This window comes from Mytilus californianus, unplaced genomic scaffold (assembly GCF_021869535.1).
Source record: "Mytilus californianus isolate M0D057914Y unplaced genomic scaffold, xbMytCali1.0.p SCAF_8, whole genome shotgun sequence".
Classification (NCBI taxonomy): domain Eukaryota; kingdom Metazoa; phylum Mollusca; class Bivalvia; order Mytilida; family Mytilidae; genus Mytilus; species Mytilus californianus.
In genome coordinates this window covers 24,154,149-24,181,745 of record NW_026262734.1, presented here as the reverse complement: position 1 = coordinate 24,181,745, position 27,597 = coordinate 24,154,149, and the positions used below count along the sequence as shown (strand labels likewise).

Sequence of the window (27,597 nt, the reverse complement as noted above, 5' to 3'; positions counted from 1 at the left end):
TAATTTAAAATTATATTGTATTTGTATTGTATGTGTATTGTTATTGTATTGTATTGTATTGGTATTGTATTGGAATTTGTATTGTATTTGTAATTGTATTTGTATTGTATTTCAATTGTTTTATTTGTATTGTATTGTATTGTAGCATACTATACTGTATTGTATTGTATTTGAATTTGTATTGTACTTGTATTGTATTTGTAATTGTATTTGTATTGTATTTCAATTGTTTAGTTTGTATTGTATTTCAATTGTTTTGTTTGTATTGTATATTATATTGTATTGTAGCATTCTGTATTGTATTGTATTGTATTGTATTGTATTGTATTGTATTGTATTGTATTGTATTGTATTGTATTGTATTGTATTGTATTGTATTGTATTGTATTGTATTGTATTGTATTGTATTGTATTGTATTGTATTGTATTGTATTGTATTGTATTGTATTGTATTGTATTGTATTGTATTGTATTGTATTGTATTGTATTGTATTGTATTGTATTGTATTGTATTGTATTGTATTGTTAAAAATAAGGAGATGTGGTATGATTGCCAATGAGACAACTATCCACCGAAGTTCAAATGAAGTGGATGTAAGCAATTATAGGCAACCGTAAGGCCTTCAACAATAAGAAAACCCATACCGTATGGTCGGCTATTAAAGGCCCCCGACATGAAAAATATGAAATAATTCAATTGAGAAAACTAACGGCCTAATTTATAACATAACGATTTACGAAAAACAAATATGACTGACGTGAACCAACGACCACCACTGATCTACAGGCTCCTGACTTGGGACAGGCACATAAAGAATGTGGCTGGGTTAAACATGTTTGTGAGCGTTCAACCCTCCCCTAACCTGGGACTGTGGTGTAACAGTACAACATACAAACAAACTATAAAAATCAGTTGAAAAAGGTTTAACTCATCAGATGGATACAAATAGAAATACATCTAACAAAAACACAGAGTGGACGTGGACGGGTACTTATATATCCCAAAAACAAAAACACACTCAGTACAGATCTGAGAGTACTCGCAGTTACTGACAGCCAATGAAAAAAATCATGTATCTAAGACTAAAGTATCAATCAGTACACATCCAATATCCAATGGATTTAGTGTAAAGACGTCATTAACAGTCAGAGAAAAACATGACCTTGTGCAATGCCAACTTATAGGTATCGACAGATTGTTGTACCGTGAAAGTACATGTGATATGTGTGGTTTTAATTTACTGATAACAAAATCAATATTTATACCAATAAAAACAATATTCACCGAACAGCAAGCTATAAAGGGCCCCAAAAATTACTAGTGTAAAACCATTCAAACGGGAAAACCAACGGTCTAATCTATATAAAAAAACGAGAAACGAGAAACACTTATGAACAACATCAACAAACGACAACTACTGAATTTTATTTATTCTTGTCATATAGAGCATGTATTATTGTTTGTGCAACTGTTGTGGTATTAAGTTGTCGCCCATGCACCTCACATAAAGAGAACAAAATGATTAGTGAGCATACTTTTATTCACTACATAAATATATTTCAACAGTAACAAGCAGAATAAACTTAACATGCTTAACTTAAAAAAAGAAGAATGTCTGTTTATTTCTAGAAATGTAACATAAAGCTACATAGATATATAAAAGCTATTTGTAAATGTTCAAATCATTAAACATGGAACACTCAATCTATCAAGGAAGCATGGCACAAAAAACGTGAAGTTGATGCGTTTTGATCAATTTTTTTTATTAATAAACAAAGCTAGCTTCATACTAAAAAGCAAAGAAGACGCAAATGCCCGCCAGAAGATTTGGGGAGGCATGACAAAATAATTCGAAAATAGAATAAAATCACAAAGTAAAGGTAAGAGTACCTCGTCAATAGCTTTATAAAACGTCACAAAAATAAATACATACACCCAATTTCCCGCGCAAAGGTTGCGTGTCTTAACAAAATATCACTTGCCTAACAAGAGTAAAACTTTACCATTAAAAGTTACAATGAATATCAACCACAAGGTCATCACAAAAAGCATTGCCGACAATATATTATTTTTTTTTTACAATGATAAACATTATTACTACGTAATCAATATATTTTGCTTAATAGCAGAACAGTGGGGATATTCCTGGTTTTAAGACAAAGTATTATCACATTAAACTTAAAAAACATTTTTCTTCAAAATTATACATATTCGATGGAAATATATATTGCAAAATGAACACAAATGCATCTGTGTGATAAAAATGCGATCATTTAAACGTTTATAGTAAGTATTGTAAACGAATGCATTTAATAATAGTCTTCAAAGGACATGAAACCATGTCTGTTGTGCTGATGTGTAACACCGTATACCGGTCGTTTCTGTAGAGGCCCAAATATGGAATAAACTGGCTTCCGGTATGTCGATGTCATATAATTAGAGAAAGGATAGAAATTCTCCTCTTTTGGAAGGGACAGACGATTGATGCCACGAGCACGTGTGGTTTCTGTTGGTGGTCGACCTTGTTTAAGGTAGCTGGAAGAGACGGGCCAATCCTTCCCGTCTTTTGTCCACTTTGGCACGGCTGACACTCCTAGTTGGTATTGCCAGGGTTGGTTGCAAGGTTCATGTCGATCTGCTAGCTTTGGTAATTCTTCCCTTCTAAGAGTTGGATATCCAGAATCGTACCATTTGTCAGTCCAGTGCTGAAAAGTCAATGAATTATGAAACAGAATTATTTTACTAACAGATATATATTTAACTTAATAAGAAGACACCAATTTGAATAGCTTTGAACTACATTTATTATATCTTCCTAGTCAATAAAAAATGTTCCCCAAAAAAACAAGACAGATACTATGTGAGCGACCAAAATTCGTATCAAGCCTATTCCGCGGAACCCTGCATGTGTCTCGCATGCGATTCCTACTGTTAGTATATCATATATAATTGTGATTTCCAAAGACTAACCATTTATCAGTAAAATACGTCAAAAAAAAAAAAAAATGTTTTCTTTAGATGCTATTTCATGTCCCGACAAAGCTTCTGTTCAAGTTTCATTACATTCCATGAAGGTTAAACAAAGTTATTGTTGTCTAAATAAAAATTAATCCCAGACTGTGAGTAAAAACTAAGTCCGTCTATCAGTTAATGCTGAAAAATAATAACAAAGCTTCTTTCAACAGCTCATAATATTATATGAAGGATTGACAAAGTAATTGTTGTCTAAAAAAAACTTTAACCCCAGACTGTATCCGAATTATGTTAACTGTAAAATTAAACTAAGTCCATTTGTCTGTATTATATAAAGACAAATAAAATTTCAAAATTTCGAAATTTTGCTCTGGAAACTTTTTTTGACACGAGCTTCGATTCTTCAATGAAGAAGCATCAGCTCATATTTCCTTTGTAAAATTCCATGAAGGTTTCACAAAGCTTAGACTGTATATTAGCTTAGACTGTATATAAACTGCAAAATAAAACGAAGTCCACCAGTCAGCAGAATACGCAAAAATTTGCTTTTGATATTGTCTTTTGATTATAAAAGTTTGACATAGTGTATATCGATGTATTAAAAACTTACAAATTAGACTAATACATAATCTTCACTTTTTACCCCCCCCCCCCCTCCCCTTCCCCCGTAAAGAAATCCAGACTCTCAGTTATGTAATATTGGCCATTGGACGTTATTGAAACAACGTTGATATATATATAGTGAATTGTTGTCTTGTCATTCAATTTTACCTGTGTCGACTGTCTTCCAATTATCCTGGTGTATTTTTCAGGAACTTCACGTCTGTAAAAACAAAACAAAATAAATATCCTTAACACTAAACGTGCATTGAAGCTGTATTGCACTGTTGCATGCATTTCGACATACATTTGTAAATATTTTATGTATGTTATATTAAGACAAATTGGTGGTGATCTTAATAACAACTAGTACGTCTTTCAAGACTGATTCAATACCTTTACTTTTTGGTAATATATTTGCTGTATTCTAATATATATTGATTTGAGTGACAAGCATATCATGCAATAATATGTATGCTGCAGTGAAAATTTATGAAGCCGTTTTAAGAAACACTGAAATTTTTTTTTATATGCTCGTCCTCCCTCTATCCGCACATCCAGCAAGTGATCTTGTTATGAATCAAGTTTTGCCTTCTTGGATCTTCAGTATGAAATTTTACTAAATGTTGGATTTCAGAAAGACAAAGACATATCCGATTTGGTATAGTTAGAAATATACAATACAGCAACTAGTTAATTTTGAAAATTCACCGAGAAGTCACGATTATCGCCTGCTCTTACCGTAGCTGTTTATTACTCCGTCTTGTTGACTATATTCTGCTTACAATCTGTACCTTAAATCTGTCATAACGTACATGTTCAAGATCAAACTTATATTAGGTAGTTTATGACTTTATACAATAAAAGTGTTCGAACACTTCAAAGTGTTTACATCAGTTCTTTTTTGTCATTTACTCTAGTTTTTGCTTTGGTGTTCTTATACATTTAGCATGTTTACAGTGGCGGGTCCAGAAATTTTCATAAGGGGGGGGGGGGGGGCACTGACTGCCATAAGAGGGGGCCCACTTAGTCATGCTTCAGTGATTCCCTATATAATCAACCAACTTGTTCCCACAAAAGGGGCCCGGGCACGCTGCCCCTCCCCCCTAAATCCGCCTCTGGTTTAGGTAACTTTCTTCACCGAGCGTACTTGGTATCATACCAGGAACACGTGAATTGTGCATGCACGTAATTCGGTTGCATACCCTTACACTGTATTTGCCGCAAGTTCAGCCACTATTAGGATGGTGGTTCTTCGTTCCTTGTATTCTAATGTCCTTTCTTCAAATGTTTCGAATAGATCTGATGATCGAGGTTAATTAATTCTGCTTCAGTTGCCTATTACAGTTTGTTGATACTACACTATTTAGCCCGGGGTTTGGCGAGGAAGAAATAATAAAAATCATGTTTTAAATATGTTGTATATATGTAATGTTTCAATGTTTTAGTGTCTTATAATTCTGCATGGAATGGTTCTCTATTTCATCTATATCATACACAATCTTATTATTATAAAATTATAGATCTGATTTCGTTATGCTTACACGAGTAAGCGAGTTCCAATGGATCTGAATTTGAATCAGATTGTATATTATACAGTGTTATATATTATTGAGAGATGAGACTTAAATAAATTATTGAATTGAATTGTTTGATTCAGACGATTCAGTCGCATACGATACATGTATGTGCCTCTGAATTTCAGTGGTTGTTTGGTTGTAATGATGAATATGCACGTCAACAGGTTTTTTTTTTAAAGTATCCGACATTAATAAGTTGTAGCTTTCAGTATGCCGAAGGCATCCAAAGCATCTTAAAATTCTACCTGCAAACATTTCTGATATTCAGACCATGAAAAATGTTTGGACCTTACGGTGATTCTTATGTATTTTCCATTTCCGTTTAGTTAAGGATACAATTAATTACATGTATATCAACAGGTCTTCCCATTAATACCATCCGCATTCTGGATTTTCACAATCTGAAGAAAACGGCAATTTCAGATATTGCAAGAGAATCTGAATTAGATAATCAACGCATGGGGAATATAGATACAACTTATGAAGCCGTTTTGAATTAGGCACCAACAATTGATTTTCCAAGTTCAACTTGCATTCACTGTATACTTCTATATTCTTTATTCTCTATAGATTCAACTTGGCGCTGGGGATGATAAAAATCGAAGTCGTTTTACAACAATCGTTATTTCAAAAGAAGATAGTCAGGAAAAATTGATCGTTTAGATGATTGACTAGGGCTTTTTACAGATTAATGATTTTAAGGTACCCAAATGCATTTAGAGTATAATTACGGAAGAACAACAATGAATTTACAATGTGTGAGCAGAACAAAGATGATTTAAACCGCCAAGTTGATGATCATCTAATATTGTTGAAGCAAAAGACACCTTTCCGTCCTTATCACAATGTATCAACAGAAAATGCAGCCTCGAAAATAATATTTTGTCAGTATACTTTTCCCAGATGCAACCGATTAAACTTTTTGTATCATCATGCAAATGATTAGTACAACAATAATATTTAATAATTAATTAATAATCATTAGTTTAGAACCAGATAATCGCTTTTGTCTATGACATTACAGCCATGTTGCCATGAGTACCATGCACTATAAACTAACACCACTGTGACTAGAAAAAATGATACATGTGTACTGATGATCGTCATGCAAATTTGTACCTTACCATAATTGCTTGATATTTCCTAAAATAAATTTAACTTGATTGTGTTAAATGGGCAGATTGTTGAATGCTACAACTTTTATATTTCTGAGTAAGAATCATTTGAAATTTGGTCCATGGTTTAAATGGAGCTATCATAACTTGTCATTTACGACAGACACCAACAGTTAGGTTTTGGGCATGATGTCTATGTTTAAGAATGCTTAACTTCTGTTAAGAATTACAAATTATTATGTTTACACTCATTGATGCAGTTGACAATCTTTTCAACCTTTTTAATTAATAATAAACTTTAATAAATGTTACGAGTGTTGATAGAACCAAAACATTATAAAAAGTGACCATCAAATAATTATTTTAAAATAGCAGATATAATGTCTATTGTCACGGTGGAAAAGAGAAGACAATAAATTTTGTACATGTAATGTCTACTAATGAATTCTAAAGAAACAAAATACTAGAGGTTCAACTTACCGGAACATTTCTTGAGAACTTGGATATTTAGGAACGTTCGGAGGATAGTTGACATGGTACGGGTATTTTTCCTGTTTTCCATTAAAGAATAAAGTATCTGCCATTGCCATTTTGGAGAGTATATAAGGCCCCGATACAAGGTTCCAAAATAATACCAATTCTAATATTGTTGCTTATATCACACACAATAAATAGGTACCCGTTACGGGTATGTATTTAGCAACTTTAATTACATATATTTAGATTACTATAAATATTTCAAGTGATTCGTGAATCAAATAGTTTATAATAAAATAGCACATTTTAAATTTGACATAAAAACTTGTAGTATTTTCTTTAGGGTATAAGCGACAGAGAAACGGTTACCAAGCAAACTATTTACAAACGTTGCCAAGTGATCGCTACTATCGCTTACGACATTCAAGGCACAGATTTCTGAAACGTTGAACGTACTTATCAGGGTGGGGGGCTACAACTTATTATTAAAACACTGAAATATCTCTACGAATCTATTTTATTCTTAACTCGAAAAAAGAGAAAGGGCATAACATTTTTTCGGTCACACAAGGGACAGATAAAAAACAATGGCAGCAGCACAGCAGTTTTTATCAACGCCTGCCAAACTCCCTAAGCAATGGTAAGCATAAAGAGATTCACGGTATCTTATGACAAAAATTAAGGTACGAGGAACGGCACATAGTAAAAGGTGTCAGACTTTCAGTACTTTATCATGTTTATGACTTCGTTTTATATCAAAGTATAGGGGTAAATATTATATACCCCCATAGTTAATACACGTACCATTCACTACAATTAAGGATATTTAATTGTTAAAAAATTTAAGGATCTTAAGTTTACAACAACGCATTCAATGATAAAAAAATCTATTTTTATAAAACTATTATTTTCTTGTCTAATTCCAGGCAACCAAAGTTACATGAATGGTCAGTGTACCATAGTAGTCATCCAGATTATGCTCAGGTATGAAAGATTATAAATGACATCAAGCAGGAACCTATATATTGACATATATTGTTCCCAGCATCAAGTTAGTTTTATGTGGTATTACAGGTCAAAATCATTCTCACACGTGTTCCCAATATTTTTTCTGTCATGGGAGTGATTATTTTGATTGGTTATTTCTGCAGTAAGTAGTTTGACCTGACTTCTTTGTTTCTACAAGTATACATTTTGTAGATTTTAATTTCTCTACAGCTCAAGTTCATAATCAGTATAATGCTGGTTTATTTGGGCATAAAACATACAAACTAGATGAATGCCACTATTACTCTTCTTTAAGATGGTGTACATGTAAGTCTTAAAAATACTGAGGAACCCTCAGGATCGTTTGATAATAAAAGTGGCAGCAGAAGAAATGTATGAGGTGACAGGGAGATATGTCTACCCCTGTATTATGTCATTTTAGTTCAGGCATTGTATATATATTTAGCCGTTTTTGAGAGGTCACTTAAAAATGAAAAATAAATGTATTCAAACAACAAATTTCCTCTTCATAAGTACATGTATTTTTTAGTAAAGATTCATTGATGGTTGCTTATTGTCCAGTAAAGTCATATTTTTAATATCTAGCTCACATGGTTACAGTCATTTGGAAGTCTTGTGACCCTCTGAGTATTCTGACTCCCAATAAATTTTCAACTGGAGCATTCTGACTCTACTCATACTGCTAAAGCTTACTGATTGGTAGAAGAGCAATTAACAAATACCAAGTTTCTGATTTGGTCCAGGCAGGAATCAAATCCAACATCTCCCACACTCAATGCAAGCATACTAAAGATAACCTAAGCAAATTTTAGTGAAAGGTTAATAAAATTGAGAATGGAAATGGGGATATTTATCCAATAGACAACAACCCGATCATAGAGCAGACAACAGCCGAAGGCCACCAATGGGTCTTCAATGCAGCGAGAAACTTCCGCACCCGGAGGCGTCCTTCAGCTGGCCCCTAAACAAATATGTATACTAGTTCAGTGATAATGGACGTCATACTAAACTCCAAATTATACACAAGGTCTTTATTTTTTTGTAATCAAATAACATAAACATAGGGTATCCATAGTAATCTATCTGATGTATTTATATAAGTGAAGATTGAAATTGACTCATTTGTAAAGATTTATATGTTCACGTTATTTTCTACATGCGAAAGTCATGAAAAATAAATCACTTGTGAAATTTAGTTGTTTTACAGTAGTATAAGGCCTTATAAACATTTACTTTTTAGATTCACCAATTCCTTTGGGATATCTACTAAAATTATTGAAGGGAGGTGTATTTTATTGCTTTAATTTTTTCTGATATTTACTTAAGAGTCATGAATTTGATCACTTAAATTTAACAAAAAAGACAAATATTTTTTAAATAGTTGAATGGCTAAGTTTTACTATAAAATAAGTGTACATAGACTTCCTTGAAGAAAATCCTTTATATTATCAAAATCTTCAGAAATGTACTGCTATTGAATTATTGTCTTCCTGTACTATAATTCTCCAACAGCTTTTCCATGTGCAGTGATCTTAATCAAGTGCGAAGGCTAAACCTGTGATGGTAGAAAAAGTAAACAAACATGGAAGGAAGATTATATTAACCTTTTCTGAAAGAACAATTGTAATACACCAAATCATTTAACAACTGTTATTACGTTTTATTAACAAATGGGAGCGCCTGGAAAATTAAAAAAACAAATCAAACAAACAAGTATTCTTCTAACATCTCACTTATTTTCACGATCAGTAAACTTTGCCACATAACACTAAAATTAACTAGCAGCCAACTTTATCAAAGAATTATATATACTCTTTGTCAATTATATGGTTCACGGGTTATGGATTCGTAATAAATGTAAAAAATTGTGCACAGAGGACTCAGTTTAGTATATATGCATACATTGGTTCAACATTTTCCTTTACATAATAATCACCAGAAACTCGTACATATATGACTTTAAATTGTTAGAAAATGTTTCTTATGAAATGTGAAACGGAATAAAAAAGGATCCATGCATTGTGTGTCCCCCACTTTCCATGTTAATGTGACACATCTATTTTAAGAATTAGTTATTTTACAGTGAAGAAAGTATTGGTATGTACTATTGACATGGCTGCTTTTCGGTAAAAATTTATTGACAAGCATGAAGTTAAGGTTTAATAATGACAGAGTAAAGCTGCTTGAATGTTCAATATATTCATTGCATGTAAAAAAAATGTATTTTCACTGCTCATGATACATGTCATGTCAGCATCATAAATCACAAAATTTTTACAGTATGCTGTTTGTATATATCTAATTCATTAAAGTAAGGGAAAGCTTAGTATAATTAGCAGGAAGGGGGGATAATTCAACATGTAGCGATAGTCTTTGCATGTTTTAAGTGTTCTATATTGCTGCACTAGTTTCAAGTTATATTATAACTTAAATATTATTTTTTGTCATATTTTTTAAGGTATTGACATTGTAAATGATTTTTCATCATTAAGAAATATTTGTTTTGGATAATAAATCACATGTGTAAATCAGGTATTCAAGTGTAGGAGTATTTAAAGTAATTGTACCTTAAAAGTGGTGAAATTTTATTTGATAATTTAAACACTTGAGAAATCAGTTATAGTAAAAATGACAAAAAATATGATTAAAAAGAGATGTTTAATAAAGATGCAATATCCAAAGACATAGATCTGGAATATAAAATAAGAAGATGTGGTGTTATTGCCAATGAGACAACTCTCCACAAGAGACCAAATGACATAGAAGTTAACCCCTATAGGTCACCATAAATTAGTGGTCGTCAATAATAGACATGCGTTTCTTAATATGCCAAGCTCTTAATTACCCAATTTCAAATAAATCAAAAATACAATTATGATGAAGAATATTGCGACCTTAATTTATTAAATTAATGATATTCAATGTAGCATTGTGACCTTGCTGTTTAGGTCAACATTAGATTTCTTTCGTTCCACAGAGGAGAACTTTTAATATCAAAATAAGATGTGGTTTGATTGCCAATGAGACAACTATCCACCAAAGTCTAAATGAATTGGATGTAAGCAATTATAGGCAACCGTACGACCTTAAACAATGAGAAAAACCCATACAAAATTCATTATGTTATATCTACCATTTATCTTGAAAATGAACTTGATGACACATAAGTATCTCAATTTTTTTTTTTTTTACTTCATATAAGTGTTGTACCGATGTTTTAGAATAATGAAAAATATCAAAACAGTGGGATAAACTTAAATCCTTTTTAAACTGGTTTGCTATCTAAAAACTGACAATAATTGTATTCAGTTCTATGTAAAAATAACTTAACAACTTTTAGGCTGGTTGGAGGAAATGGAGTGGAGAACATCCAGACTGGTATGCCAGACGATCCACTTCACGACACCCTGATTGGTACAACAGACAAACTAATACCACCAGAAGAGGTATAAGCTAAAATGTGCTATTATAAAGGCTACTAATGAAAAGATTTGTTACATTTTGACTTTGTGATCCTCATGATGTTCAACTGTGGTACAACAACCATAGATTTAGCTGCTGTTTAAATCAGACAGTTAATTGATGGCAGATACCAATAAATTAAAAGGAGAATTAATGTATACATAAATAAAACATAGTTTGTATGTGTTTAAGAAAACAGTTAGCCTAAAACACCATTTAAACCATGATTTTATTTTTAAATGAATACTGTGCAAATTCTTAAAGCAGTGTTGTTCTAGGCAGACTTTTTTTTAAACAAAGTTAATAAAGGGAAATATAAATGTTTTGGAAACCATGTGGTTTATCCAAAAGCAGTAGGTCAACAAGAAAGAAGCACAAACAAATTTGCAAAAGTACCATTGTCTTGAAATTTTAAATACATAGAAGTAAATCAACTGGAACAAAGTCCAAACTCAATTAATAACCACTGGTTATAAAATTACAAATCTTGACCTACCAAGTACAGTCAGTCAAGTATGGACTTAATCTTCAAATTCCCTTTACAGGATTTAGATCATATAGCAAAAATCAAGTCAAGGTCTTTAAAAGTGGGAAAACTGTTATTTAATTTCTCAACAAAAAATTTTCAAGTCCAAAGGCCATTTTATTTCCTATCAAAAAAAGGTACTAGTAAACAGAAGCATAGCAGAAACTTGGTTTGCAAGTGATAATTTTACAACATAAAGAAATCAATTTTATGCAGGCTGGACAGAACATGTATCCATCTGACGCCATCAGACCCAACCCTCATTACCACATTTCCATGTTCAGTAAACTGCAAAATCTGGGTCAAAACCATCAAGTGGCATATATTTTCAAAAGTCAACATCACAATTTTTACAAAGTTTCCAGTTGTTGTGACCATAACTTCATAGTACTTTGAACACATTTTTTTTAACCTGAGACACACTTTCACAATGAACATGTGTACAAAGTTTCAAGTTGATGTGACCTGACCACAACTTCATTGTTAACTACATTGACCAAAAACTTGAACCCAATATGGGACATATGGACACACAGTGTGGAAAACTTAATGCCCCACTAATATTGTATGCAGATTAAAATAAAGTGCAGATTGAGTGACAGACAAAGGTACAGCTTTAAGCTCTAGTAAAAGTATTGTAAGAATAATTCAATTACAGGTACAATGACAATCTATAAAATGATATGTACATGTTTTTAACTTTTGATTCATAAAAATATTAATCACTACGACATACACATATAATTTTCTTCATTATTTTTTTTAGTGGATTACAAGAACATAAACTGGCATTACGAGAGACCATCAAAACCAACTAGCCGAGTACATGATGACTTTATCCCTAACAATAATGAAGTTATGCACAAAGATGTACAGAGACCAATGCCACACAATAAAGCCTATATGGGAACATTCTCTTATCCTCGACCATTCCCAATGGAAATACCACCACCAAAATGGGGCTTATACAACCCACCTAACTACGAGGAGCCAGCAAGATTTGACCATTTTCCACCTCTAAGATATAATGGCTATTAGCAATAATAACTGCCTATAGAAATTAGAAACTAGCAAATTTACTACATGTAATGCAAAGTATATTATTCTGTTACTATAGTTGAGATATTACCTTTTGAAAATTGCTGTGCAAGTTTTAAGACATTATTATCGTTAAGTGCTGTTTCATTCTGCAACATAGCTGCAGAACCATAGCTCTTATGAACCTTGTGATTTTTTTGACAATTTGCGGACCCTAGATCCACAAAATTGTCAAAAAACTGTTAAGAACCATAAGTCTTAAGGTTCTGCAGCTTACTGCCACCATACATCTGTATTAAAATTTGCCAAGTTTTGAAACTATGGAGGGTAAATGCACTTATAACAAAAAAAAACCTCATATACAAAAAAGTTCAAATTTTTGTAATTTTTTCTTCTTTTTAGATTTTCTGCATGTGAAAAAAAATAATTTGAGAACAGGAATGATGAAATATTTGACAATGTTTTATGTTAAAACATGGTCATGACCAGAGTTGTGATCACACTCATATCTAAGATTTTTTGTTCATACATTTAAGTAACTTAAACAACTTTAACATTACAGATACTTAGGTTTGACTTTATATAGAAATAAGGAAATAAAATACAAGCATATATTTTTATATACAACAGTTTTTGTTTTCTTCACATACATCTTTATTTTATAATGAGTTCTACTTTGTACAACTTTTAACCATGTATCTATTAACCCTGTATGTGCATTATATATTGTGCATGTAGCCTCAATTTCTGTGAAGGCATCCAGCTGGCTTGTAGATTATATTTTTTATTTATTCTTATGTAACCTTCGTTTGTTCATGCATAATTTACTTGACATTGAAGAGAAGTGTAATGTCACAGTCTTTTCACAGTTTGGAATCACTTAGTGAGTGTTAGATCTTCACAGTTTATATTTATAATACACAAGAGATAAATTTTGAGAGTGTACACCCTCTCAGTGAACAGTTTCATTGCTTTATGATATTTATTGTACAAAGGTAGAGATAAAATCTGGGGACAAACTCACCTGGAGTTTTTATTGTTTGATAATTGTGATTTTCGATATTAAGTATATCACATAATTACATGGAACAATGTCCTCATTATCTTTACATTTTTCGAAACATTTTATTTTTCGTCTCAAAAAGCTTTAAAAAGTTTCATATTTTGTAGTGCCATTTTTATAAACAAATAAATATTACTTTTTTTCACTCTTAAATTCTCCTTTATTTTTAATGTTAAACAAGATATTTTATCCAAACCTATACAAATTGAGTGATGCAAGCTATGCTAAAAATTTGATTGCTTATATCAAGGAAAACAAAGAATATGTATTTTCTGGTATTTTGCAACAATAACACAAACCTCTTAATATTTTCTGTTTATTTCTTTTAAAAATCAAGTTATTTTGGCAGATGTTGGAAGAATTTGTTGCAAAATTCTTAAATATAACAGCCAGCATGACTTGTAGCAAGTATTGTACATTAAAGAGAAGTTACTGTTATAAAACCATGGTGTAGAATATTAACAAATTTCTTAATTATTAAAGGCCAATTAAAAAAGTACTTGCAAAATATTTACAACATGAATACCCCCTGCAAGTGTCCTTGAATAATTGAAACATGCTATTTTGTATACCTCTATCTATATAAAACTTTGCTTTTTATATTAACTATGTCTTTATTTTTTATGTCTTTCTTTTGTCTTTGTCCTGGTGATAGGAGAATGAATGTGATAAAACTTATTTGGACCAAATTAAATTAATTTTTGACTTTTTTGGGGGAATCTAGATATCAATGCCTTAGTTGTATAAGGACGTACTAGCTAGTTAGTAAGAAAAGTCTGTATACATGTACTACTTAAAAGATTTTAAAGAGAGGCATACATCTTGAAACAGAAATTAGAACTATTTTTATGTTAATTGATTATTAATTGATGGATCATAGAATATCATGCCAGAAGTTTTATTTTTCGATAGCTCAACACTATTGCAAGTGTCAAAACATTCTAAGCTATTGAAATAATTCCAATTAAAACTTAAAAAAGGTTAATTTAATATGGTCACAATAGCAACCATGAGTTTGAGGGGATGGGGAATATAAGTTGATTAGATTTAACTTTAGAAGCTTTTGTTACATATTTATATTTATTTGTTAAATCATTTTTGATTCTTTGTACAATTTTAATCCTGAAATAAACCAGTTTAGAAAATCTAGTTTTTATTTTTTCTTGTCCCTAAATCTGTTGCAGTTGGACCATTAATTGGTTTAATGGTTGGGACGTTCATCCTTGGCTCACACATCAAATTTATTTCTGAATTCCAGTATTTCCAACATCTGATCAGCTATGACATTCACAGAATAATGTGAATTTGTGAACAATTTTCAAATGACCATGACCTCTTTCATTTTCCAGTTATATAGTTAAAACAAAGCAAATCGGTTTTGATCAAATAATTAAATTTTTTACTAGGCTTTGTGTTTTGTAAAGGTTGGCAAGCAAATGACTGTGCATGATGCATAATGTCCAATGACCAGTATTTAATGGACTATTGGAATCTTAAATAATTATACAATAAATGTTCTATAAAGGAGAATAAAAGCTTGAAGAAAGGGAAATTTGAAGTGCAGTAAAAGGATGAGGACATGTTAGGTCTGATAATAAATTTGGCTTTGAATGAGTTTCCATCAATCTCAGTTGTTGCAACGGTTCTTTAACATGCACAGACATTGGTACTCTTCAGACTTGGACATGAGACTTGAAATTTCAGCTAACTTGTCTGCATATTTATTTGAAGAGATTCAAAAGATCTTCAGATATTAACTACAACTCTCTCATTTTCAAGGTTTAATGATTATGTATTGATGATGACACAGTTTCCCTGTTGTGGAATTTTAACCAGTGCTGCAGTCATTTTGATAATATTTTAAATAGCTCTGAATTCTTCACCAGTAGTTGTGACTATATGGTACATACATGATTTTACTATCTGTCGAACTCACTGGTTTCTACATACTGTCTTACATAAATTGATTTCAAATTTCAATTACAGATGAAATATCTACAGAAACTGCATTAAATTTTGATTTAAGAAATATACTGTCTTCAATTTTCACTTAATCTTTTGGAGTCCATTCTAGCATCTTGTCTGGATGCAATTATTCCATTTGTGTTTTTTGGCCACAAACTCCATTCATGAAATCTCGAACCATTTCATCTCCATTCATGAAAACTCAAACCGTTCCATTTCTAAGGGATCATCTCCATACAGAAGATCATCATCATTATAGTACATGTTATATTCTGACTCCTCCCATCCATTGTCCATATCATTGCCCATTTCAGCACCAGCAGCAACCACTGATACAGATACTGGTTTAGTTTCACTGTTGTCATCATCTTCTGAGTCTGTATCTGGCTCTGTGAAATAAAGTTTAAAAAATCATTTTGTGTAACCAATTCTAATCTAAATACTTTCCCTACTTCTACAAAATGAAATAGAATACAAATCTGCATACAGTAAAATATAAGAGTGAGGAGACAAAAGACAGCACCTTTAAACACAAAGATAAATAAAATGTGCACGGACAACACATTCAAGTGTTACATGGTAAAGGAAGGATAATTCCTCTTTCAGCTGTGAGGTTAATTCCTGGATAGATCATTGAGAAGTACAAATCTAACCTTGTTCAAGAAAAATAATTCCTTTATCAGCTGTGAGGTTATTCCTGGATAGATCATGGGAAAATACAAGTCTAACCTTGTTTAGGAAGAATATTGGTAATTTCTCTATCAGCTCTAGCATCTTAGGAGATTCCTAGATAGGTATTGACTAATGGAGAAATACAAGCCTTACCTTGTTCAGAAAGAATAATTTCTTTACCAGCATAGAGGTTATTCCAAGATAGATCATAAAGAAATTCAAGTCTTACCTTCTTCAGAAAGAAGCATTCTGAGAGTATTGCATGGCAATACATAGTCCCCTACCAGTTAAAAATTCATTGTACTGGAACAAAATGCTAATTTGATCTATAACTTGTCATGGTGTAAACTGTATAACAAATATCAAGTCAATATCTTCAAGCATGATGAAAAAAGTGTGGAAAACTGATTATTTAAGTGAATTTTCTAAGTCCAAGGACCATTACTCTGCACAAAATCATCAGACCAAAACAAAATTCGAACTTGATATATATGTAACTTGTCATGATAAAACTATATACCAATTATCAAATCAATATCTTCAAGCATGACGAAAAAAAGTGAGGAAAACTGATTATTTGAGTGAATTTTCTAAGTCCAAGGACCATAACTCTGCACAAAATCATCAGGCCGTAACAAAATTCGAACTTGATCTGTAACTTGTCATGATAAAACAATACACCAAATATCAAATCAATATCTTCAAGCACGAAGAAAAAAAGTTTGGAAAACTGATTTGCCGGACTGACGAATGGACAGACAGACAGACAGACGGACGGAGTGTAAACCTAAAGTCCCCTTCGACTTCGTCGGTAGGGGACTAATATTTCCTCTATCAGTTCAGAGATTATTCATTTATATAACAAGAAGAAATACAAGTTTTACCTACTTCAGAAAAAAAATATTCCTCTATAAGCTGAGAGGTTCTTCCAGGATAAGTCATGTAGAAAAACAATCCTTACCTGGATCAGGAAGAATAATTCCTGTATCAGCTCTGAGGTAGTTCTGAGATAAGTCATGAACACAGAATGTTATATATGAATGATTCAAATCAAGATCCTCTTCTACAACACTTGTACCTACAAATAGATGATAATTATTAGTATGTTTGCTTTAAATATAAACTTTCCCTGGGTTTTTGGTAGGATTTGTGTTGCTCAGTCTTTTGTTTTCTATGTTGTGTTTTGTATACTGCTGTTTGTCTTTTGGTTTTTTTTTGTTTTTTGCCATGAAATTGTCAGTTTGTTTTCGAGTGAGTTTGAATATCCCTTTGGTATCTTTCCCTCTCTTTCAGATTATCCTTTAAGGGGCATTAGCTGTCAAATTCATTTTCACAATTTGACTTAAATTCTTATATTTGATTTATAACATACTAAAACGTATATCCAAATTACAAAAAAGTCTAAAATAAACAATAAACAATGCATGGACCATAATATGTATCAGCATTTTGTGTGTAATTTTATCTAGACATCATCTAATTAACCATCGAGATGACCTCAGACGGTCATATAACCCGATATAAACATAAATAGGAATATAAATAGATGGTGAGAACATGCAATTGGATTTTTCTAAATCTGTTTGATTTCACGTTAAAGGTTGAAAAACAAGTTAATCATCATTTTTATCTGCATAAGAATAATTTTTCTTGGATCGAATCAGTCAACCAAATGGTTCATATAAAAATAAGGAGATGTGGTATGATTGCCAATGAGACAACTATCCACCAAAGTTCAAATGAAGTGATCCTTGTTTCACTTTTGATGTTGATATGCTTTTCCTTTAAATAGCTGAACACGCCTAGAACATGGGTAACCCATCTCCAGCTAAGGGGTTAAATTGAACATTACATGAATACAGATTCAAAGAGGTCAAATTATTGTCTTGGAAGTCAATAATACATCAGCAATCTTTTTTAGCTTAATTTGATAAATTTGGACCAAACTGACTGCCTATAACGAAATATTATTTCAAAATTCCGCTATCACTAATACTTGAAACAAAAACAAATTATATTTTAAATTTTTGTCTAAATCCTAGCTAATGCCCCTTTAAGATAAACATTCAAATAATATTCCAAATACAAGGATTTATTGCATAAATAAACTTGTCTCATTGGCAATCGTACCAAATCTTCTTATTTTTATACAGGATAAGTGTTTCAGGATATACAAACAGTTGAATTGAAGCATGATGATGAAGGTTTGCATTCTTTATCATTTCCTGATCATCGTTTAAATTCATTCAAGTTTCACATTATCTATTGAATTGGACTTACCTCCAATACAAAGCATTAATTTCCTCTCCTGATCAGAAACTGGTGACTGGAGAAAAGAAGTGACTGTATGATTAGTTATGTCCAGACACCCACTAACATCCAAGGACTCCAAGTTAGGACAAAGGCATGCAAGATCTTCAAATGCTGAAAAATATAACACACATAAAACTGAGAGGAATTGGTATGATTGCCAATGAGACAACTATCCACCAGAGCTAAAATGAAGTGGTAGTACACAATTATAGTGCATCGTACGACCTTCAACAAGGAGAAAAACCAATACCATAGTTTGTGAGATGTTAATTTATTCTGCCAAGCAAGTGTGTAATTATACAATGGCATTTAATCATATTATACTATGTAATGTATTGGTTTAGACTCTCAATACAACAAATCAACAGCAATAATTGCGTCTGCCTGAGCTATTTTTTTTGTGAATATTTCAATAGTAATCAATTACCAAGAATAATGGTATTCCTCCATTATACGCAGTGTTTCAATTGAATGACGAGTGAAATAAAACATTCCATTCAATTGATGCTTTGCCTGGAATGTGGCAAGGTCATATTAGTTTACCCTTCTTCATCCATCAATCTATACCATGCACAGTGTTTACATTTGGTTTATCAGCATTAAAAATAAAGAGATGTGGTTTGATTATAACAACTTTTTAACAAAAGACCAAAACAAATATGTAGGTGAATGCAGGTCAAAACTAGAAATATCAATAATATTTCGATACTTCTAATTATTGTTTTTTTTTGTGTTTCATTCCATATCTCAGAAATCTTTAATAAAACATCAATGAAATTACCATTCAAATTTAAATTCAAATACTTTATTGTTGCATAACTTCGATACTTACCACTGTCTGTCAGCCCAGAACAGGCACGGGCAGTCAGAGATTTCAGTCTACCATTTCTAGATAAAACTTGTATACTTTCATCATCTACCTACAAGACAAACAGTAATATTTATCATGAAGAGAAATTTAGATATTGATGGAAATTAAAAGTATTGAAGACTTAGTTTAATAGAAAAACAAAGGATATGGGGTATACATCCATGACACAAAATCAGTACATGCACAGCAAAAAGCACACAAAAATCAAAAGAACAGCACTTTTATTGCTGTTTTTCATCTCAAAGTCACAGAGAGGCCTTCAACAAGGAGCAAAAATACTCTCATTTCACTGCAAGTTTAAGACTGTCCCTAGCACCAGTTTGAGTGGAATCCTTTACAAAATAATTTGAATAAACTTTGTAAGATGTAAAACCATCAAACTGGGCCTGGTCAAAATGAACATACTGGAAAATAGTACAAAGTCAAACTATCTGGACCATGTGTTATAAAAAAAAGAAGATGTGGTATGATTACCAATGAGACAACTCTCCGCAAGAGACCAAATTGTTCATTGTTGTTTGTAATTTTTTGTTGTATTTCTTATTTTTTAAAAGGAGTCCGGTGTTGATGTGGTCTGAAGTACTGACCAATATTTTTGGTAACTCCAGTGATCCTTTTAAGGTATTTCTAATTATATTTGTAAAATAAGTTCTAAAAGCTGTATTGCTTTTGAATAAAAGACTATTTTAGTTGTTGAATCTCCTTATGTTCAAATTAGTACATGCAACGTTAACTCTCTTATTTTAATCAACTTTCATCATAAAACCTATATCTAACTATATTCGTTAATCAAATCTTAATGTACATTAAACACATTACCCTCAGTCTGTACAACAGTGAGTTATATATATATATATATATCATATCAAACAATACTGTTAACCAACTTATTTTTGCGGATACATTATTTCGCGTTTGGCCCTTACTATCCCATTTTGCGGCGATTTTAATTTGTGATTTTCAAATTTGCTTGATGTAGTTAAATGAGGAAAGATCCAAGTTTTACAAAGGACAAGGTACGATAAGCCCCCGTTTTGGACCCCCTATTTTCTCATTTTTCAAATTTTGTTTTGGAAAGCTACTTATTATGTGGAAATATTTCCTTAGGTTTGAAGTTTGTTTGGATGAACTTCAAAACCATTAATTTCAGCAACTAGGTGAGGTGAGGGGGGTGAAAGGGCATCAAAAACACCAAAAGTAGGAAAAATTACGATTTTTGGCCTGTGTTTCTAAAAATTTAATAGCGTGCACCTACATGACCCGGAGAAAATTATGGCAATCTAGACAGCAAAAACAGTCATAATGACATTGTAATAAAAAAATTCCTGGGTGACGTTGGCGCAGGCATTTAAATACTAAAAAATCGTTGTACGGAACACCTCCTAAGTGAATAATAATTACAGTATCTGAATAATAACGGAAAGTTTACCCCCTCACCTCACCCAGTTGCTGAAATTAATGGTTTTGAAGTTCATCCAAACAAACTTCAAACCTCAGGGAATATTTTGACATGATAAGTAGCTTTCCAAAAAAAAATTTGAAAAATAAGAAAATAGGGGTGGGGGCCAAAACGGTGGCTTATCGTACCTTGTCCTTTGTGACGATTTATATTCACGTTATTTTCTACTCGCGTAAGACGCGAAAAATAAATAGCTCACGAAAATAAGTTGGTTTACAGTAACTGATGATAAATCTTGGTCAGCCATGATAAAAAAACTTCATGTGACATATACAGTGACAAAATTTGGTATATATATGATATACTTACCTTGTAAAGATAACTAATGTCTAATGATGTAAGATTAGAACAGAACCCCAAAGCCTTCATGCCTACTCCAGTTACATCTCTATGACAACAGCTGATATCCAATGTTCTTAAATAAATGTGAGATGAGAAAAAAATAACAAAACATTCACACAACTGCAATGCAAACAGCTATTAACATTCAATGTTTTAACCTAAACTTAGATTTAGAAAGAATCCAAAAGTCTTATACCCCCAAGCTTGTCACATCTCTATTGCACAATCTTATACTCCAATGTTGAATTTAGTGCAAAATATTAAAACTTTCATATGATCTCTGTTGCAGCAACTGGTATTCAATGATGTTCCGAAATATAAAGTAAATAACTCAATTTAGTATCTTTATCTGATATCTAACATACTGAAATAAATGTTTCCCTTTAACTTAGGAATTTTAATTACCTGCTCCACATCTATTTCCTTTTTTGCAGAAAAAATATACCGGTAATCTGTTTGTTTACTAGAAATATAATCTCCTGAAACCTACTGTAGATTCATTATTATTCGTGGGATACCAATTTTTGTGGGTTTCGTGGGTACAGGTGAACCATGAATTCAAATGTTCAACAAATTACAAATTTTCTATAGGCAATGTATGCAGTAATTGCCAAAACCACGAAATTAAATATCCACGAAAACGCAAGTGTACCTCATTCCACGAAAACTGATACCCAGGAATATAAATGAATCCACAGTATATTAAAATATGGAAAAAAATGGTACCACAAGATACAAGTGAGACATTCTGTTCCTTAATAATTTCAAATGGCTTCTAATTTATATGTTTTTAAGTGCCCTTCATGATGATTATTGTATTTCCCAAACTTACTCTAGAAATGGACATCCGATGGCTATGGCTGATAGTAAGTCATCATTGACTGTTAAATTCTGTGACATGTGTACATCTCTCTGTAATAAAATAAAATACAATTCACTACTGGAAATTTGTTAATTTTCCAGGCATCATTTTTTTTAATTTTAGACCGCTGTTCTGATTAGGACAATTTGGTATTAATATTTCAAATATTTTTGGCTCTCCACACTTTAGTTTTCCTGATAAAGGCTATTCCAGAAACATGAGGTGTGCCTACCAAAATGGTATCATTTGGTTTTCACCGTGGTTATTGCACAGTATGGCTGGTTTTTTATAAACAGGTGTCAGAAAAAAAGAAATCAGTTCTTCACATAAACTTGTACATTTAATGTCTTACAAATGATAAATACAATTAAGAATGATATTAAGTGCCTTTAAAAAGGTTGGAATTAGATTGAAGAGTCTGTCTTATGAAAATAAGGGATAAGGTGCTTTATCAATGTCATTAATGAATACAAATTTCTTCTAAACTGCTGAAACCATGTCAAAGCCATCACACAAAAATACTACCATGAAGTTTTACAATAAAAGTAAAATTAGAAATGAATTTCTATTTCTAGACTATACCTACCAATTTAGAAAGTTTGGCAATCTTCATCAGTCCATCCTTTGATACTGAAAGAACAAATGTTAATTATCATTCAACCAAAGAAAATCACATGCCTGGAACCATTACCTGCTTCAAATGTGCATTATGTACTGTGGAAATGACAACTTGAATTATACGTACATGAAAGATTGTCTTCTGTGGGAAAAAACTTCTAAAAAATAAGGAGGAACGATGCCCAATGAACAACTATCCATCAGAGCCCAATGACGTGGAAGCAATTATTTAGGTCACTGTATGGCCTTTAACAATGAGATAAACCCAAACCGTATAGTATACTACATTCTTAGCATACTATATTCTACTATTCATGATCTACCATTTTAAGGAACGACTAAACATATAGTCAGAAGGACTTTTTTTCATTTTGTGTGTGAGTTGGCCTTGTTTATACATGAACACACTGCTCCAAAATAACCTTATTTTGAAAACTAAATATGAACAACTAGATTGAGATGAATTAAAAGTTTTCAATCAAAACTATTATCAACTTTTAATATATAAATTACAATGTTTCAGATTAAAAATATTTCACTTTAACATTAGGCTCTAAAGATATGCTGTCGCTAAACTGGATCTTTGGGCCTGGATAACCAAGTGGTTTAAGTACGTAATTCATCTCAGTATCACTAGCCTGTCAACACTCATGAGGTTGTGAGATTGAACCCCACACATTACAGGTAGGTTCAACTCCAATCTTAATTAAATATGTCTGACACTCATGTACACTGGAATATACAGACCAAATATAGTTGAGGTATCACTTATAGTTACAGAGAACAGACCTAATCATGAAAACTGAACATGAATCAAATGAGGTCAAGGTTATGCAACATTTGTCAGACATCTATGTACAGAGGAAAGTTAGAACAAATATAGGTGAGCTATAACTTACAGTTACTAAGCAACTAACTTATATGTAATCAAGGACATTAACCAGACTTTTCAAAGTTATTCCTGGTAAAATGAGTTCAAGGATAAGCAACATAAGTCAGACAAACATCACCCTTCAAAGAAGTATCTATAGACCAAATATCATGGCCCAGTTAATCTTGTTCCTGAAAAACTGACCTAATCACGAAAACTGGATGCAAATTTTACAAAGTCATTGAACCATAAAAATGAGGTCATGGTCAGCTGACATGTGTCAGTCCAGACCATGAAGCATTTAAGGATAAGGTTTACGTTTTAAACCTTCTAAAGTATTTAGCATTTACACAACATGTTAATGTAGTCGCCACCTGGATGTAACGCTATAGTAAGATTTTGGTATAACACAAGGTCACGCCTTACCTTGTTTTGTTACAATTGATCCATTTGAAGCTAAACTCAACAATATCCTTGTACAGGCAAACACTATTTATCAGTCTGAATTAGCTTTTAGTATCTGTGAGCACACTTACATTGTAGGTAATTACTTTTTGTCTCTTGTTATTTCTTGGATTTATTGTCTTATGTTTATCTCTGACAAGTTGAGTCCATTCTATTTGAAATTTGAAGCAGTTTGATACATTGATTTGTTGTAGTACCACTATGTCATATATTTAATTATGATAGGGAGGCAGTTCAGCTCTTATGAACATTTATCGCACCACAGGTAAATTATTACGTTGTGATTGGTTTAACGCCGTCACGTGGTGACCCCTATGGATCCGTAGGGGGTTAGTAAATTTCATAGTGGGTTCATGACATCACGTCTACTGTTAATGGTGACATCATCTATTGATGTTGTTGTATTTCATTGTTTATTTTTCTACAAAACGCTGCAGAAAAAGTCTCGCGTGCGATAAATTCGTTATACGGTTCACTACTGACCCCCTACAGACCATAGAGGGTGAATAAAATCCACAGGGGATTCCGCCTTCGGCCTCACCCCTATGCATTTTACTAACCCTCTATGGATCCGTAGGGGGTCAGTAGCGAACCATATAACTTATAGTTTACCCCCATTATTTCACTTATTAGCATTTCTCATGAGTAAGAGCTCATAATCCAGTAATAATAAAACAGGTTTTTCCAAAATCTGAAAAATATGACAATTTCCAAGAATTGGACAAGGGAACTCCATAAAAGTATTGAATATCACTAATGCAAATTTGGCATGTATCAACAGAGGTTTCATATTACATGGCAACATATAAAAATTATATGAAAAGGTCAGAATTGACAAAACAGTTTCAAAACCTGTATTCAACCATTAACATAACCTAAAAGTATCCATGAGGTAAGAACATTTATCATTATAAATTGTTGAAAATACTTATAGGAAATAGTCAGCAATGTAGATTTTTTTCATTTCTGGTATGACGTGAATTTCTTTTTCTAATCATTTCTAATCAGATAGTAAAACTATTGCTGTCACAATTTCCTACATGTTTGCCCTACATTTACCATAAATAATTATGTACTTTATATACATATACTGTTGAAGTAATTTTATTGTTGAAATCAATTTAATATGTGGTTTGCCAAAACATTGCAGGTTTTTGAGGATTTTAATTTGTTGTTTTTAAGTTTAAAACATTTGAACTTTAGAAAAGAAAAAATTGTATTTGGTGGGTAGTAAACTTTGTTTAGAGGGAACAACTAAATCAATTATTATACACTGCCCTAAAACAACTATACTTTTAGGATAATCTTTCACTACATGTTACAGGTTTTTAGTAATTAACTGACTGTTTAAAGCACTCAGACACTTTAAAAAATAAATTATACATTTAACAGGAAAATGCTATACTTTTTGAGTAAGGGTAATTTTTTTCAGGTCCCTGTCTACATAAAATTACCTCTAAATTAGATAACATTTCAAAAATCATTGTACAATATTTCATATAGATCATGATAGATCAAGCTGACATGTCATCTTTAGAAAGAAAAAACAATATATATTTTTTGTTTTCAGTCAGTTCAAAATAATCACTTGGATAGCCTTACTCACAATAGTCACTGCTCACAAGCAATGTTCTAAAAATACCAATCTTTGGAAAAGTATTCAATATCAACTAAAGTTGGTTGAGAGTTCCGACGGAAGATGTGAATGTGGATCGAAAGATAAGAGTAAGTAGTTTTATTTAAGAATTGAATGCTTGTTTTTATAAATTTATTGGGGTGTAAAAGAGTTGACCGAAGTACATTTTGTATGAAGCGCGGATGCGCTTCATTCTAAAAATGTTCACATGGTCAACACTTTTAAAACCCTATGAAATTACTAAAAGAAGTATTCAATACTTATAATTACATTTTTTTGCCAAGATCACGAAAACACGATTTCTATCAAGTTTTTCTTTTATTTACCTGTGCACTTTATTGTGGAAGCTCGTGTCATCATGAATGTTACATTTCATTTTGAAATGAAGGTTAATTTCAGAATGACGCGAGATTGCTGTTAGCCAATCAAAATAATGTATTATAATGAAACATACATGTAATGTTATTATATCTAAATACAAGTGCTACTATTTTAAAAAGCAACTTATTTGGGCTTTAATTTGTCTGCTGTCACGAGTAACATTTGCCTCAAATTAAAATTTATAAAAATGGTTAAAACTATTGAGTGAAAATCTATGTTATAGCAAAATACCAAAATGATACTTAATGCCAACACAAACAACTCAAGGCATCCAGACTATAATTGACAACATGATTATTTAGAAAATCAAACTTTAAAAATTTCTTTGGAAAATATCAAAAGGAGTCTTTTGATTTACTTACTTCAGATCATTGAAATTTTGTCAAAAATAAACTTAATAACTAATGGCTCCAATTATTTCTTCAATCATTACAAATATTTGATTTTCATTTTGAATATGGTTCTGGATACTGCATAAGCATTCATTATTATTTATGGCTATTAATTTTTGTGGTTAAAGGTGGTTACCATGAATCCAAGTTATAAAAATAAATACAATTTCCTTTAGTTTGTAAGATGTCTGAGAATTGGTTCAAAACACAAAATCCAAGTATCCACAATTAAGTGCTTTGCTGAGTGCAGCTGGATACGCCCGCAGAGATCCAACCCTGAACAGTTGGGGCAAAAATGGACACAATATTCAAGCTTGATACAGGTCTGAATTTGGATTGTAATTAAATATTTGACATACTATAGGTTTCTGAATAAATGTTGTCAAAGAACTTGAAATTGGTTATATGAATTGAATTTATATTCAATTAAAGATTTCTTGCTGTTGTCCAATACACTGTGCTGTTGTGCACTACTTAGTAAATCTGTTGTCAGACTATGAACAAATAAAGTTCAATTTCTTCTCAATGTCAAATTTGAAATTTATGAAAATCATAGGGAGATTACATCAATAGCTATAAATAATTCACCAAAGTTTCATGAGAACTGCTGAAAGCATTTTTGAGTTATTGTCCAAAAACTGGAAATCCCCCCTTTTTTAATGAATAAAACCCCATAACTCAGAAATGTAAAATCTAAAATTTATAAAATTCTAAAGGGAATTTACATCAACAGATATAAACAATTCACCAAGGTTTCATGAGAACTGCTGAAAGCATTTTTTAGTTATTGTCCGAAAACTGGAAAATCCCCCTTTTTTTATGAATAAAAACCTGTTACTTGGAAACGTAAAATCTAAAATTTATAAAAATCCAAAAGGGAGCTCATGTCAATAGATATAAACAATTC

The 27,597-nt window shown here is 31.8% G+C and overlaps 3 protein-coding genes across 3 annotated transcripts in view; 1 reads left to right on the top strand and 2 right to left on the bottom strand.

Annotated features, from left to right (window-relative positions):
- Positions 1-1,523: 1,523 nt before the first annotated feature.
- On the bottom strand, positions 1,524-6,932 carry LOC127712561 (uncharacterized). Its single transcript, XM_052219070.1, has 3 exons — positions 6,750-6,932; positions 3,746-3,797; positions 1,524-2,706 (listed from the first exon to the last, which is right to left on the bottom strand). The coding sequence occupies exons 1-3, from the start codon at positions 6,857-6,859 to the stop codon at positions 2,311-2,313; spliced, it is 558 nt and encodes a 185-aa protein (XP_052075030.1). The 5' UTR covers positions 6,860-6,932; the 3' UTR covers positions 1,524-2,310.
- Positions 6,933-7,157: 225 nt separating this feature from the next.
- Positions 7,158-14,988, top strand: LOC127712563 (uncharacterized). The gene is made up of 4 exons (XM_052219072.1): positions 7,158-7,386; positions 7,673-7,730; positions 11,095-11,200; positions 12,509-14,988. The coding sequence occupies exons 1-4, from the start codon at positions 7,334-7,336 to the stop codon at positions 12,778-12,780; spliced, it is 489 nt and encodes a 162-aa protein (XP_052075032.1). The 5' UTR covers positions 7,158-7,333; the 3' UTR covers positions 12,781-14,988.
- Positions 14,989-15,611: 623 nt separating this feature from the next.
- LOC127712548 (putative RNA-binding protein EEED8.10) overlaps positions 15,612-27,597 on the bottom strand; it is a 35,650-nt gene continuing 23,664 nt past the window's right edge. The window contains exons 14-20 of the mRNA XM_052219047.1: positions 22,914-22,957; positions 22,298-22,377; positions 21,433-21,538; positions 19,626-19,713; positions 18,761-18,904; positions 17,442-17,558; positions 15,612-16,197 (exon numbers count right to left, since the gene is read on the bottom strand). Of these exons, the coding sequence (XP_052075007.1) occupies positions 16,001-16,197; positions 17,442-17,558; positions 18,761-18,904; positions 19,626-19,713; positions 21,433-21,538; positions 22,298-22,377; positions 22,914-22,957 (776 nt within the window). The 3' untranslated portion in view covers positions 15,612-16,000. The remainder of the gene's footprint in view (positions 16,198-17,441; positions 17,559-18,760; positions 18,905-19,625; positions 19,714-21,432; positions 21,539-22,297; positions 22,378-22,913; positions 22,958-27,597) is intronic.